This window comes from Schistocerca gregaria, chromosome X (assembly GCF_023897955.1).
Source record: "Schistocerca gregaria isolate iqSchGreg1 chromosome X, iqSchGreg1.2, whole genome shotgun sequence".
Taxonomy (NCBI): Eukaryota; Metazoa; Arthropoda; class Insecta; order Orthoptera; family Acrididae; genus Schistocerca; species Schistocerca gregaria.
In genome coordinates this window covers 644,313,201-644,329,684 of record NC_064931.1, presented here as the reverse complement: position 1 = coordinate 644,329,684, position 16,484 = coordinate 644,313,201, and the positions used below count along the sequence as shown (strand labels likewise).

Genomic DNA, 16,484 nt, shown 5'->3' with positions numbered 1-16,484 from the left:
AATACATATTTTAACAGTGGAAATTACCTGTGATGGAGTGCAAATAGCAATATTTCTTAGTGACAAATTTTCTATACCAAATGATGGATTGGCATCCTCTGTCGAGTTCAGCACAGCACTTCTGAGAAGAAATGCCAAGGCATTTCTCACACTGGTTAGAAGAGTCTGTAGTGAAGAAATGATAGTTGTTACTTACGAATGGTGATTACAATCTAAGATACTGCAGTAATTGCATGAACTGCAAAGCTAAGATTCTAAAAGAACTTCTATATAAAAAAACTGAATTCATAAACTTAACATGAAGTACATTTTCCCCAAACTGTTGAAACTATTTCCCAATAAGCTTTTCTTTTTCTTGATATGAATAAACAGTACATGACATCAATACATGCACTTAGTTTAGCCATCCACTACTAACTGTAGTAATTTTGTATATGACTAAATGAACCAGAGGGGATATTCCAACAAATGCACTGTTATCAAATAGCTGACACTGCATAAGGAACTAATCTCATATCTATGTTTTACCACTGACTACATTTATCCACATGTCAGTAAACAGCTTACACCATATTTGTAACATGATTGTTATTACATCCTGTAATATTTTGCAAATTACATATACATGGTACAATGTTTTCCACATTGGTATGCTTTTATTTTAGGTGCTTGAAAATGATGAATCTTGAAATTGGCCGATTGCACAATAGGGAATGTTACAGCCTACTATGGATCATGATTTTCTTTTAAAAAAAAAAAAAATTACAGATTTTGAAAAACAGTATTTGCATTACAAAATTTATAGTATGGTTATTACAAAAAAATAAAATGTTATATCACTGATGAAACTAACTACATTTTTTTTACTGCACGCATCTCAGCACATCAATTATTTCATAGGTATGCAGTTAAGTTCAAGGAGCTTGCAATTTCATCAGCTATGAAAGTAACAAGTTAATTCTTTTCTGCAAAAATTGGAAGATTTTTATTGAATTGGTTCTTGTTCAAGTCAGAATTAGATTTTATCAAGCTGGGAGCAATATGAATCACAGCTTTGGTTAACAGACAAATCACCAAACTTTGTAGGAATAGTTTTTTGGCCAAGTCTTGAAGCATTTTTTTTAGACTTTTCTTCAAATTGATGGAGTTCTACTGCCTCTCCTGCTTGAAAAACACTAGAAACTGTACACCATAACACCATTCACAAAAATGCACTGGGACATTTTTTTTTGTTAACAACAAAGGCACACACTGTTGGACCTAAAAACTGACTGAAGTCATAACGGCAACTGATTACTTTGGCTTAATCTTCTGATTTTTCTTAGCTTTCTTAAATTAAGAGCAAGAAATCTTAAGTTTAATATATTAAGATTAGCCCAGGGAAGAAAGTTAATGCTCTATATCGTGTTTGTATCAGTTTATCTGCATGCGTTTTATTTTGATTGCACTGCATCAGTTGGAAGTCTGACGAGTAACTAATTCAACAAATTAATTTTCCTGTTTTTATTGCTGAACTGTATTAACAAGGATAATCAGCATTGTAAGAAATGGGGAAAATAAAAATATGCACTTTTTCTTTAAAGTCAGGAGAATGAAAATAACCATACTGACAAATTTAATACTGAAGTGGGAAAATAAGAATCCTAGATCAGTTCCCATGCTGAGCAGGGGAATTGAATAACAAAAGTGCCACATTATTAACTGCTACTTACACATCCTCGAAGATTCCGGTAAATACTGGAAAAATTGTTTGCTTCCGTCTCTCCATGAATACTCGCAATTTTTGATTTTATTTCTTCAGCAATGCTGAACTCATCAGCTTCATCCAACGAGTCATAACTAGAGCCCTGTTTAAGCTCATTTAATTGCTTTTCACACGATTTTAATATTTCATCTATAAAAGAAAAAAGAAAAGTCAAATGATTCTGCACGATTTGAAAAACAGATTCAGGATATCCTACGGTTTAAGACAAAATAGCAACTTATGGTCAACATTCTTTCCTATGGACGCCACAATACTCTTTTAGTTTGAAGAATAAAATTGTTGAACTCACACAGTATGTCATAGATAACATCAGGACAAGGTCACTCATGTTCTGCTAAGATCAATAATGGTACATGGATTACTTCTTCCTTATTTCACTTTTGTTTTTAATAAGTCAGAATAAAGATTATGAAATTTAAGAAGATAACATTTTAAACTGTTCCGACAGTTAATAAAAGTGGTTCCTACTATTTCAGTTGCTATTTCAATTATCAGTGAGAATCTAATATTATAATCACAATTTACAATGCAGATTGCACAATTTATTACAGAGGGGAAGAATGGAGGCACCTGTGCATCAAGTTGGGATAATTGATGGGAATCTTTGATGTCAGTGAAACATCATTAGAGTTCAATCATTAATTCAAAATGTTTACAAGTTGTTGTCCTTCTGCACCAGCCTCGGTTGATGCTTCATTCAGCTGCATGTTGGATTCTAGCTAACACTTGTCGAGTCAGCTCAGCATCTACATGCCTAGGTGGTGTTGGCACCACTATGGGGTGCTGGTGAGTAGGCAACATCGTTGCTCAGTGTGAAGTGGTCTTGTGCTGGTTGTTGAAGTGTCCTTGGCCCCATTCCAAATTCTACAATTACAGTTTATGACCCATCAGCAGTTATCTGGTGTCAGTGATTGTGTGGTTAGTTGATTCTGCTGATAACTGACAGAACCTCCAGGAAGACAAATGGTTTTCAGCTGGGAATGCTGCTGTTAAGGGCTTCCAAGATACTAAAAATTTAAAAATATGAGACCACTATGAGAAAATAGGGTTTCTGTTATGGTTGTAACTTTGGAATGTGCACTGTATATATACAGGGCGTTACAAAAAGGTATGGCAAAACTTTCAGGAAACATTCCTCACACACAAAGAAAGAAAATATGTTATGTGGACATGTGTCCAGAAAGGCTTACTTTCCATCTTAGAGCTCATTTTATTACTACGCTTCAACTCACAATAATCATGGGATGGAAACACACAGAAACAGAATGTACCAGCGTGGCTTCAAACACTTTTTTTACAGGAAATGTACAAAATGTCCTCCGTTAGAGAGGATACATGCATCAACCCTCCGTCGCATGGAATCCCTGATGCGCTAATGCAGCCCTGGAGAATGGCATGTTGTATCACAGCCATCCACAATACGAGCACGAAGAGTCTCAACAATTGGTACCAGGGTTTCGTAGACAAGTGCTTTCAAATGCCCCCATAAATGAAAGTCAAGAGGGTTGAGGTCAGGACAGCGTGGAGGCCATGGAATTGGTCCACCTCTACCAATCCATCGGCCACCGAATCTGTTGTTGAGAAGCGTACGAACACTTCGACTGAAATGTGCAGGAGCTCCATCATGAATGAACCACATGTTATTTCGTACTTGTAAAGGCACATGTTGTAGCAGCACAGGTAGTGTATCCCGTATGAAATCATGGCGGTGAATTGAAGTACAGTACATACTGACAAAACTAAAATGAGCTCTAACATGGAAATTAAGCATATCCGGACACATGTCCACACAACACCTTTTCTTTATTTGTGTGTGAGGAATGTTTCCAGAAAGTTTGACCATACCTTTTTGTAACACCCTGTGTGTGTGTATATATATAAAAGACTGACATGACATACTCTTGGCTTAGCCTACTCACTAGCAAATGGTCACTTTCCAATACAACCTACACCTTGGGCTACACTGGTACTTAGTATGTCATCACAAGCTCATAAAGAAATAAGATGACTAACAAATAGGTCTAGCATACAGTACAATGCAAAACCTCATGCCCCTCAGTGGGTCACTATATAGGTCTTTCGAACAACACAATCTATGCCACCACCCCCAAACAATAAAGAACATATCACATCATAAACAAAACCCAACAACAATACCTACAACAAAGTTACAATAAAAAGCATCTCAGTTGCTAGCCACGTAACATCACAGCTGACACAATATATTTACTGCCCTCATTGTTTGTTAGACCTCATCACACTTTTAAGTCAGGGTCCATATTTGTAAGTAGTTATTTGGAAAACATATTTCATAAATAATAAAATCTTCATTAAACAAATGTCATGGACAGAGAAAACTTACACAGTGAGAAAGGTGTCGTCGTAAGAATGTTTACACTGTTGGGTTCCCACTTTGTTCAGTCACGTGCAACTGCACAGATAATTACTGGAATACACCTTCAATGGGAGAAGTAGAACTCATGAAATGCAAACAATAGTGCGCGAGGTGATACAAATGTATCGGGGTGTTTTGAGAGTAAATCAGACTATAGTAACACACATTCTTTAACTACATTTATAATATCTGTATTCATATGTTCCTGTAGAGATTGATACGAAAATTAGCATTACAACAATTTATCCAAGGACAAATAAATATGGCAAGACTTGTGTATTGTGACCTACCCAACTGTATTTTTCGTAGTTTATGTACAACAGGAGTAAATAAAATGCACCAAAGAACTTGCCTGAGATATTATTTTACCTAAAACACCTTTTTTTATTATTTTTTATTTAGCTTGCAAAGTGGATAAATGTGACGTGACATGAACATAGGCATCTGAGCTCACAATCTGTTATCACAAAGTTGTTTTGCATCCACATTCATTGCCTCCGCCAACCCACAACCAGACTGTCGTCAGCCAATCCAGCCTAGACAATGAGCTATGCTACAGTGTGTGTGTTACCACAATCAACATATTGGGGGGTGGGGTGTTACTACAGCAGCACTCCATTCTCCCACAATAGTTACATTTTACATTACATCATACAATTCCACAATAGGAATAAGAAATACTGGATTATTTTAAGAAATTATACACTAACTCAATGACATCAGCATTCTAAACCAGCCCTTAATTTATTTAGATTCAGGAATTTGAATTACATCAACGTCCATCTTTATACTGATTACCATTTACGTATTTACTGTCATTTTTCCATTTGTAGTGTGTATTACTAACACTTGATTTTTTCCCCGTAATTCACTACAGCCAACATTAATCACAATTCTCTCACAAAAGAATTATGACAATCCTGCAAAATAAACATCGGAAAAACAAGCCAAATTAAATAACCATATGCCATTTCAGTGTCTCAAAAATCAGGTTCAGAAGTTGTCTAAACTCAGTTAGAAAGTGTTTCACGCAAATGACGTATCACTGGTCAAGTACCCATATCAGTACATCAAGAACCATTTTCAATATTTACTGGGAATGGGTGATCAACGTGAAATTTACTGCAGACACATTCAAGACAGTTACTAGGAGCAACGGAATTGATACATTATGACCACGATGTGTTTGGAAATATATACAGTCAACAATGTCGCTTTGTAATGTAAAAAAACTCAAGCATCAACAAACCTTTATATTTTCCACTGAGGTGCGAAATCAGTTCTTGAACTAAGGATTCATATGTTTCAGTGTTTAAATCTGCACACCAGTCTTTAGCGAGCGATGACGTATAATCATCATCATGCGACATACTGTCCACGCAGACCGTCAAACGTGCACTTACGGTGTGCGCTCCTGCGTCGTTGCTGCTGCTGCTAATTCGCTGAGACTGGTCGTAGTCAATCGGATGTTACTACTCAGGAGTCAATGATAATCGTTGAATCTAATGAAGACTTACGGCGAAAGATCCAAAGTGATTATATTAGTTTTCGATATGGAGACTGCAGGAATAATTTTTAGTGATCCGATTGTTATAAATTTGAAGGCTGGTTACTGATTTTCGTATTTGTATGGCTTATTGCGTGTTTGAGGGAAAATGGCAAGAGTGTTGGCGGAATTGTTTGGTATTCCAATGCAGTTATTTTAATTTGCAGCGTGAAGTTATTACACAGTATCAAATATGAAACGTCTTGCTACTTTATCTTTGAATGTACTTAACCATAGAGTTTACGAGACGTGTAGCAGAGCCTTTGACTCTTTAACAAAGCCAGCTTGCTCCATTTGCGCTAACAGTGGCGCTATAACAAGCCAACTCAATTTGACGTGGCTAATAAATGTACGAGTAGTTGCGTTATAAGCCAAATCTCTGGGTTTTAGTACATTTAATGTAGTTGTTACAAATTGTTATTTCCTTTGACGCTCACGTCTAATGAGCGAAACTGCTAACAAAAGGAAATCGTATTCGAGTAGCGCTTACTCCACAATTTTATTCCTTACGGTCGTTGTTCACCCCTGCAGGCAAAATCTGCTCTCCTTAAACATTTAATATGGTGTTTACAGAAAGATTTCACTGTCAAAGAACGATTAGCGCATGTAATTGATGTTCATGGCCCATGAAGCTGGTTCAGAGAAAAAAGAAAATGGCTGGTGTAAAATTGGTTTTGCAAAGGATTCCACATTTCCCACTGTAGAATACGTCAGAAAAGTCAGTTTGCCATCAGGCTAACAATGGCAGACACTTTAAAAATAACGTATTTGTGGGTGAAGATATGTAGTAGCTCTTTCATTGCCAAAGTGTTACACTTGTCTATGCAAGGTGTTGTAAGCTGGCGCAGTTTCCATCATGAAGTTTGTATTATGGCTTGTATAACTAATGGTTACGATCTTGGGAGAGTGGGATCAGTCATTGAAACTGACGAATCGAAGTTCGGGAGACGAAAGTCTGGTTGGGCAAACGTGTTATCTACAGATGGCTATTCGGCGGAGCTGAAAGAGGAAGCAACAAGTGTTTCTTCCAAGTTGTGAAAAAGAAAACATTTACTCTTAAATGTGGTTAAAGTGTGCCACCGGAATCAATTGTGATTTCAGATTGCTTTCGGTCGTATGATTATTGGATTTCTCCGTCAACCACAAAATGCACTTCAAAGATGGGATCACAGGTGCTCATCCTAACAAACTGGAGAAGGCATAGTCCACGATCGAACGTTCTTTTCTTGGGACTAATAAGCACAAGCACTTCTTTTATACTTGTTAGAGTACGTGTGGTGGAGGTGGCGTGATGAGAACGATTTATGTAGTAAATTACTGGAAGCCGTTTTCAGAGTTTATGAACTCGGATAAAGTTTTGTTGCGTTCCATTTCGTTGGTTCTAATTACATCAATTACAGTAATACCTTATGTCAGTTTGCTGGTATTCATAATGTTTTCCCGGCAGAGGCCTTTATTCCCGAGATTATGATTAGATTGAGACCTAATAGCACGGTTTAAACTGTTGCGAGTGAATCGAGCAGTAATAATATTTGAAAACGTGGTCATCACAAATATTTCACTGTTTCTTTCGAATATGTCATGATTTCGTAGGTTGTGACCTATAGTACAACTTAAAATATATCTAGAATCATTTTTATCATAAACGTTCCTCTTTTTTCGTCCAAAACATCGCGATGTTGGTAATGGCGGCTAAAGTGGGAACCTTTAAATCAGTTTAAATCGCAGTGACTGAAACAACATATCAGCTGACTTCTCCAGGAAATGAATGAAATTAAGAAGGAGCAATACCATTGCCTACCCACATCCATCTCATGATGCGTGTTCTCTACCCTTGATTCATCGTGCACACTGTTACCAGAAGAAACAAGCAAGCGAAAAACCCGCGTACAGTGTACGTATACTTTCTAAAGGGATTACGCACGCACTCACTAGTTTATCGATAGACCGAACGACAAAAGGCACTAACAACGTTCGCCAGACGTCGTTATCAGAATTCGTCGACTGCTTTAACAAAGTCCTCCCAATCTCCGTTGGTTTTTATGGGGGTGAAGGACGTTAGGTTAGACTAAGCTCATACCACGATGCCTCTGTGCTTGGAGATGAGTGCTGTTATTGCGCCTTTTCCTCTTAAAAAGACGTCAAATGCATGTGAATAAGCTGTATATCCCTGAAAAAAAAAAAAAAACCCGAGTACTGTACATTACACACTGGTCTCAGTTATCAGAACAGCCTGACAAATTTTACAAATATACGAGACGAATGCAGAAACGTTCTGTTACACAGGGCCTACAGTACTCGAGATGATTCTTCGTGATCTTGATAAGTAAGACAACAAACCCACTCTTTCGGTGTATTTATTTGAAGATGTGCAGACATACGTCAACTGACCTCCAATGACTATCATACACTATACACGTGAAAGACAAGCATAAATTTCAGATTAAGATGCTCTGAACGCCTAAAGCCCTGAAAAATGGAAACACAAACCGATACACCACATTTACAAATCACACCATATAAAAACAACACCACACTATTGGCATACAAATGCCGGGAAGCAGTAGTAATAATTTGTAGATAGCTAATGCTCAGCTACCATAACCGAAAAATGATACAATACACTCTACAGTGCCGCGTGTGATTAGACGAGCGGTCTAAGGCGCTGCAGTCATAGACTGTGCGGCTGGTCCCGGCGGAGGTTCAAGTCCTCCCTCGTTCATGGGTGTGTAAGCATAGGGAGTGATGGTTCAAAATGGCTCTGAGCACTATGCGACTTAACTTCTGAGGTCATCAGTCCCCTAGAACTTAGAACTACTTAAACCTAATTAACCTAAGGACATCACACACACCCATGCCAAAGGCAGGATTCGAACCTGCGACCGTAGCGGTAGCGCGGTTCCAGACTGTAGCGCCTAGAACCGCTCGGCCACAGCGCCGGCTCGGAACGAACAGCCAAAAGCACAGCACTGAGGCATTATTCTACTTAAAACAACGAAAATACATAACACTTCCTATGCTTCACATGCTTACGCCCATAATGGCTGCTAATGTCACGTGAGGCGCTTTCAGCCAATCCTGAACTGCTGACGGCAGCAAACGCCGGGGAGTAGAATGGCCATACTCAACTTTATACAGAGCTTTGTGCTGAGACACATACCATTCATTCAGTTCCAAGCGTGATATGCAGCCTTCCGTATCTCTATTTGAGATCCGTATAAGTGATCGGCGTTGGGCGAAACCGGCTTTCTCTAACACTCCTCTTGGCAAGGCAGTCAACAGATTCATTATGAAGAATGCCATGATGTCCTCTAATCCAGAGTAACTGAACGACAGTGCCCCAGATCTGCTTGTCTCTTACGGCCGCCAAGAAGTCCAGAACATACCTGTTGGTCTGCTTATCAAATGCGGGACGTTGCAATTTCTGCAGCACGCTTTGAGGTTCCGTAATTATCAGGATGAGCTTGAAAAATCTGTTGACACCCGCCTACATAGGGAGAAATGATCATCACGATAAAATACGAGAAATCAGGGCTCGCACAGAAAAATGTAAGTGCTCGTTTTTACCGCGTGCCGTTCGACAGTAGAACGGTAGAGAGACAGCTTGAAGGTGGTTCATTGAACCCTCTGCAGGCATTTTATTGTACACTACTGGCCATTAAAATTGCTACACCACGAAGATGACGTGCTACAGACGCGAAATTTAACCGACAGGAAGAAGATGCTGTCATATGCAAATGATTAGTTTTTCAGATCATTCACACAAGGTTGACGCCGGTGGCGACGCCTACAACGTGCTGACACGAGGAAAGTTTCCAACCGATTTATCATACACAAACAGCAGTTGACCGGCGTTGCCTGGTGAAACGTTGTTGTGATGCCTCGTGTAAGGAGGAGAAATGCGTACCATCACGTTTCCGACGTTGATAAAGGTCGGATTGTAGCCTATCGCGATTGCGGTTTATCGTATTGTGACATTGCTGCTCGCGTTGGTCGATATCCAATGACTGTTAGCAGAGTATGGAATCGGTGGACTCAGGAGGGTAATGCGTAACGCCGTGCTGGATCCCAATGGCCTCGTATCACTAGAAGTCGAGATGACAGACATCGTATCCGCATGGCTGTGACAGATCGTGCAGCCACGTATCGATCCCTGAGTCAACAGATGGGGACGATGCAAGACAACAACCATCTGCACGAGCAGTTCGACGACGTTTGCAGCAACATGGACTATCAACTCTGAGACCGTGGCTGCGGTTACCCTTGACGCTGTGTCACGGACAGGAGCGCCTGCGATGGTGTGCTCAACGACGAACCTGAGTGCACGAATGGCAAAACGTCATTTTTTCGGATGAATCCAGGTTCTGTTCAGAGCATCATGATGGTCGCATCCGTGTTTGGCGGCATCGCGGTGAACGCACATTGGAAGCGTGTATTCGTCATCGTCATACTGGCTTATCACCAGGCGTGATGGTATGGGGTGCCATTGGTTACTAGTCTTGGTCACATCTTGTTCGAATTGACGGCACTTTGAACAGTGGACGTTACATTTCAGATGTACTATCCGTGGCTCTATCCTTCATTCGATCCCTGCGAAACCCTACATTTCAGCAGGATAATACACGCCAGCCACTACTTTTGATGAACTGTGGTATCGTGTTGAGGCTGTATGGGCAGCTGTACCTGTTCACGCAATCCAAGTTCTGTTTGACTCAATGCCCAGGTGTATCAAGGCCGTTTTTACGGCCAGAGGTGGTTGTTCTGGGTACTGATTTCTCAGGATCTATGCACCCAAATTGCGTGAACATGTAATCACATGTCAGTTCTAGTATAATATATTTGTCCAATGAATACCCGTTTATCATCTGCATTTCTTCTTGGTGTAGCAATTTTAATGGCCAGTAGTGTAGCATGACAGTGCATGGAGGACAAAAGTTTGATCACAGAGTTTCTGAAGAAGTTTAAAGACTGCAGATGTTTGTGTGACACGTAGTGCGAAGAGTATACCAACTGAGGTACAAAAAACGAAGGACTTAATCCATTTTTTAACGAATCCATAGACAGCAAAAGATCTATACATGACTCCGGCGACGCCTGTATTTCAGTTTTTGTTTTTACTTCCGATACTTGTCGGAAATGAAATCTTAAAACCCTAATAGACACAGATTCAATTTTAGATTTACGGTATCAGAAATGAAATCTAAAACCCGAAATACGTATAGATTATTCACTGGTGTGCAGAACTTACGGACGAAGATAACTTTATCATGATGTGTACTGATGAATTACATAGCTCGATGAAACTTGGACCATACGAAGGAAGAACTGCTACAGCATAGTAACAAAAGGTAAATGAAAGAAATATTCAATGAAACGAATAGAAATGACACTTTTATTCATGAGCAATAATTAAACTTAAGTCACTGCGATTCGTGATGGTCCCCTGGACACTATAAAAGATGGGACTTGGTCCTTTTTGGAGTGAGTGATCACAGTGGGCGGCTATGCATGCTCTGCGCTGTGCCCCCATGCTCGCCACTAGGTGGGTAAGGAGTTCTTGCGGTAGAGCGTTTCATTTCTCCACCAGTGCGGCAGACAACGGCTGGATGGTCGCCGGTGCAAGTGGACATGCTGTGATACATCTCCCCGCTGCATCCTAAACATGCTCAATGGGAATTAAGCCAGTGGAACAGGTAGGCTAATCTGTTCGCCAAATATCCTCTCGCTCCAAGAGCTCCTCCACGTGCGCTGTGCGATAGGATTGCGCGTTGTCGTCCATAAAAATGAGATCAGGGCCGAAGACGACTCTGAAAAGACGTACATGTGGAAGGAGTGCAGTATTATAATAACTTTGACAAGTATACGTACAGTGTTCAAAGACCTGGAGGTCAGTACAGCCACCAACATTATGCCTCCCGAAACCGTAACACGATCGTGTTCGACAATGTTCCTGGGTCCATTACACGTTCCCACCTCTCGCCATGTGATGGGACATCTAGTATTACCTTCATTGCTATACAGTAGCATTTATTTCTATGTTTGGGCCAAGTTTCACTGAGAAATGTTATTTGGCAGTGACACGTCATGCGAAAATTATTTTCGTCTTTAAGTTTTGTACACCATTGTATTAATTATCTGAACCAGCCCGGTTAGCCGTGCGGTCTAACGCGCGGCTTTCCGGAGTAGGAAGGAGCGCCTGGTCCCCGGCACGAATCCGCCCGGTGTACTTATGTCAAGGTCCGGTGAGCTGGCCAGTCTGTGGATGGTTTTTAGGCAGTTTTCCATCTGTCTCAGCGAATGCGGGCTGGTTCCCCTTATTCCGCCTGAGCTACACTATGTTGGCGATTGCTGCGCAAACAAGTTCTCCACGTACGAGTACATCACCATTACTCTACCACGCAAACATAGGGGTTACACTCATCTGTTGTGAGTTATTCCCTGGGGGAGGGAGGGGGGGGGGGTTCACCGGGGGCCGAACCACACAATACAATAACCCTGAAAGCGTGGTTCGGTGTGGGGCGGCGGAGGGGTGAAATGGACTGCGGTAGTCGTCGTGGGATTGTGGACCACTGCGGCTGCGGCGGGGACGGAGACTCTCCTTTTCTAGACCTCGGTTAACATACAATACAATACAATTGTATTATCTGTCTGTATTTCGGTTTGCAGATTACATTACCGAAAGCATCGGAAATAAAACATAAAAACCGAAACAAACGATCAACAGACTTTTATTCATAAAATATGCTTGCTTCATTGTTAGAAGTGTTAGAAAATATCCATACCTTCGCCACGCCTTCTGCTGTGAAGAGTGAAGTGTAAGACTTTACAGTTCTAACAGTAGCTAAATGCTTCATTTTTTATGTATCGCCGGCCGGAGTGGCCGTGCGGTTCTAGGCGCTGCAGTCTGGAGCCGAGCGACCGCTACGGTCGCAGGTTCGAATCCTGCCTCGGGCATGGATGTGTGTGATGTCCTTAGGTTACTTAGGTTTAATTAGTTCTAAGTTCTAGGTGACTGATGACCACAGAAGTTAAGTCGAATAGTGCTCAGAGCCATTTGAACCATTTTTTGTTCTTATGTATCTCTTGCTGTATTTATTACATGACGTACGCCGCCATCATTTGTCACGTATCTCTTGTTGTATTTACTATATGATGTGCGCCACCGCCATTTGTAATCAAGCTTGTTCTAATTTGAAATGAGTATCTCAGACTTAACGGGGGGCACCTTTTATGCTACATACGTAAATTCATAAAGTTTAAATTAACGTCATTTGTTTCATTTATTTTGCTTTAACCGTCATGTACACACATCAAAAAATATTTTGTATCACCAATTTATCTTGAAAATCGTCACAGAGAACCCAAAAGCTGGCTCTGAGGCACGTGTATTATATTCATTTGCAATGTGTTCAGATCACCAAATAAGAAAAACATAAGTGAGCAATCTCGTCCCTGTGTGTAGAGCAATGAGTTGCCCTCATCAGTAACTAGAGGTGGCCCTGTATAATGCCAATCCACAATATCGCTCCCCCATCAACTTGTTGCACATGTGGGAAAAATTGTTGGAGGAGTTCGATATTACCAAGTTGTCTGCAACGGACAGGGAACAAACATATCAGAGTTTAGTCCGTAAACAATACCCAGTGCCAATCCTGGCGTCTATTTTGCGTGAGTTCTTGTCCACGTGTAACAGAGTCCATGGTGTTGCTGTATACACGTGGTGCTCGCCGTGGTCGTGGGTATGGAGATTCGCACCATACAATTGTCCCATAACAGTTCGATGGGATGCATGGCGTCCTGCAGCCACTTAGAACGACAAATTCAGTTCTGGAGCATTCAGCCCACGGTTCCTTTCACTCAAAAGTCATAGATATCGATCATTCCGTACACTTGTCGAATGTGGACGGCCTCTGGCGGTGTGAGTCCTTAACACTTCCTGTCCTTTGGAACCGATTCCATGTCCGCATCACATGACTGACTCCAGTCCACATGTCGAGCACCTCCCTCTCTGCGCGATAACAACGGCGAAGTCACTGATGACAGTGTCACTAAAGCAGAGTTATTAATCACGGTTTACCGAAACTCCTTCACCAAAGACGAAGCAAATATTCCTGAATTCCAATCAAGAACAACTCCCAAGATGAGAAACATACAAGTAGATATCCCCGGTGTTGAAAAGCAGCTTAAATCATTTAATAAAGACAAGGCCTCCGGTCCCGACTGTATACCAGTCCGGTTCCTTTCAGAGTATGCCCCATATTTGGCAATTATATACAACCGCTCGCTCATAGAAAGATCCGTACATAAAGACTGGAAAATTGCTCAAGTCACACCAATACCCAGTGAAGGGATGTAGGAGTAATCCGCTGAATTTCAAGCCCATATCAGTAACGTCGATTTGCAGTAGGGTTTTGGAACATTAACTGTGTTCAAACATTATGAATTACCTCGAAGAAAACTATTTATTGCAACATGGTCAGCACGGATTCAGGAGATACGGTTCTTGCGAAACACAACTAGCTCTTTATACGCATGAACTAATGAGTGCTATCGACAGGGGATGTCAAATTGATTCCACATTTCTAGATTTCCAGAAGGATTTCGACTGCGTGCCTATGGAATGTCGCCTTAGTTGTGCGACTGGATTCGTGATTTTCTGTCAGAAAGGTCACAGTTCGTAGTAATGGACGGAAAGCCATCGAATAAAACAGATGTAATATCTGCCATTCCTCAAGGAAGTGTTATAGGCCCTCAATTGTTTCTGATCTATATTAACGTCACAGGAGACAATCTGAACAGCCATCTTAGCTTGTATGCAGACGATACTGTCATTTACCGTCTTGTAAAGTCATCAGATGACCGAAACGAATTGCTAAATGATTTAGATAAAATGTCTGTATGCTGCGAAAAGTGGCAATTGACACTGAATTTAAAAAAAAAAAGTGAGAAGTTATTAACACGGGCACTAAAGGAAATCCACTAAATTTCGATTAAGCGATTAGTCACACAAATCTGAAAGCTGTAAGTTCAACAAAATACTTAGGGATTACAATTACAGAAAACCTAAATTGGAACGACCACATTGATAATGTTGTGGGTAAAGCAAACCAAAGACTGCGATTCATTGGCAGAACACTTAGAAGGTGCAACTGGTCTAGTAAAGAGACTGCTTACACCACGCTTGTCCAGCGTATTCGGGAGTATTGCTGTGCGGTGTGGTGTCCGTATCAGGTGGGACTGACGGATGAGATCGAAAAAGTACAAAGAAGGGCAGCTCGTTTTTTATTATCGCGAAATAGGGGAGATAGTGTCACAGACATGATACTTTAATTGGAGTAGCAGTCATTAAAACAAAGTCGTTTTCCGTTGCGACGGGATCTTCTCATTCAATTTCAATCACCAGTTTTCTCATCCGATTGCGAAAACATTCTGTTGGCACCCACCTACATGGGGAGAAATGATCATTACGATAAAATAAGAGAAATCAGGGCTCGCACAGAAAAATTTAAGTGCTCATTTTCCTCGCGCATCTTTCGAGAGTGGAACGGTAGAGACAGCTTGAAGGCGGTTCATCGAACCCTCTGCCAGGCACTTTATTGTGAATGGCAGAGTAATCACGTAGACGTTGACAAGCCTTCTGTGCGTGTTGTGATGATGCCGACTTAATCATCGATCGAGATCGTCGTTCGTGGCAATATGGATGTTCACTCTGCTGTTGCTCAGACGTCTCTAATGCTTCGCTACTGGTGCTTTACTTTCAACCGAAACGCTGCAATTTTCCGTTAAGTAGCGCTCATGGTAACTGCGTGTATATTTACAAACGTCTTTTGCGGGCGACCCTACGATCGATACTGAAACAGTCACAATAGCAACACATGCTGGACAAAAAAAATGGTTCAAATGGCTCTGAGCACTATGGGACTTAACATCTGAGGTCATCAGTCCCGTAGAACTTAGAACTACTTAAACCTAACTATCCTAAGGACATCACAAACATCCATGTCCGAGGCAGGATTCGAACCTGCCACCGTAGCGTTCGTGCGGTTTCAGACTGTAGCGCCTAGAACCGCTCGGCCACTTCGACCGGCCATGCTGGACATATCGAGGTGATGCATCACTTTTGTTGATGTAATTGTTTCCTCGGGCAACTATAGATTACGTTGCAGGTTACAGGAATCATTTTTGGTAATAATTTTAGGGATGCAAATGCACTGAATTTGAGGTCCTCGTAACTTCTGCCATTTGCTGGAAACCGTAGTCTAACAGCCTCTCGATGCAGCTTACAGCTTCACTAATGACTGCATTCTTGTTCTTCAAATATGGTTTGAAGACGTTCAATAGCTCCGTAAACAACGTTTCATTCATTTTTGAATAATTACGAAACACATCGGCTCACAGTTCCTTAAGTAACAGAGCATAGGTGAATTTCATCCTTTACAAACGTCTACAAAATGAGATTGACAGGAAGTGGAAAATGGCTAAGGAGGAATGGCTAGAGGACAAATGTAAGGATTTAGAAGCATGTATCACTAAGGAAAAGACAGATGCCACTTACAGGAAAATTGAAGAGACCTCTGGAGAAAAGGGAAACACCTGTATAAATATCAAGAGCTCAGGTGGAAAACCAGTCCCAAGCAAAGAAGGGAAAGCAGAAAGGTTGAAGGATTATATAGAGGATATGTATGGTATGTACAAGGGAGATGTACTTGAGGGCTATATAATGGAAATGGAAGAGAACGTAGATGAAGGTGAGATAGGAGATATGATACTGTGTGAAG

At 41.0% G+C, this 16,484-nt stretch overlaps 1 protein-coding gene across 2 annotated transcripts in view; it reads right to left on the bottom strand.

Annotated features, from left to right (window-relative positions):
- LOC126298978 (gamma-tubulin complex component 3-like) overlaps window positions 1–16,484 on the bottom strand; it is a 218,439-nt gene that overhangs the window by 189,194 nt on the left and 12,761 nt on the right. Inside the window, exons 1-3 of one of the 2 annotated variants that reach the window (XM_049990601.1) lie at window positions 5,410–6,004; window positions 1,713–1,894; window positions 28–165 (exon numbers count right to left, since the gene is read on the bottom strand). In XM_049990601.1, coding sequence (XP_049846558.1) covers window positions 28–165; window positions 1,713–1,894; window positions 5,410–5,530 — 441 coding nt within the window. In that variant the 5' untranslated portion in view covers window positions 5,531–6,004. Of the gene's footprint in view, window positions 1–27; window positions 166–1,712; window positions 1,895–5,409; window positions 6,005–16,484 lie in introns of those variants that run through there. The other variant, XM_049990600.1, reaches the window with a different exon arrangement.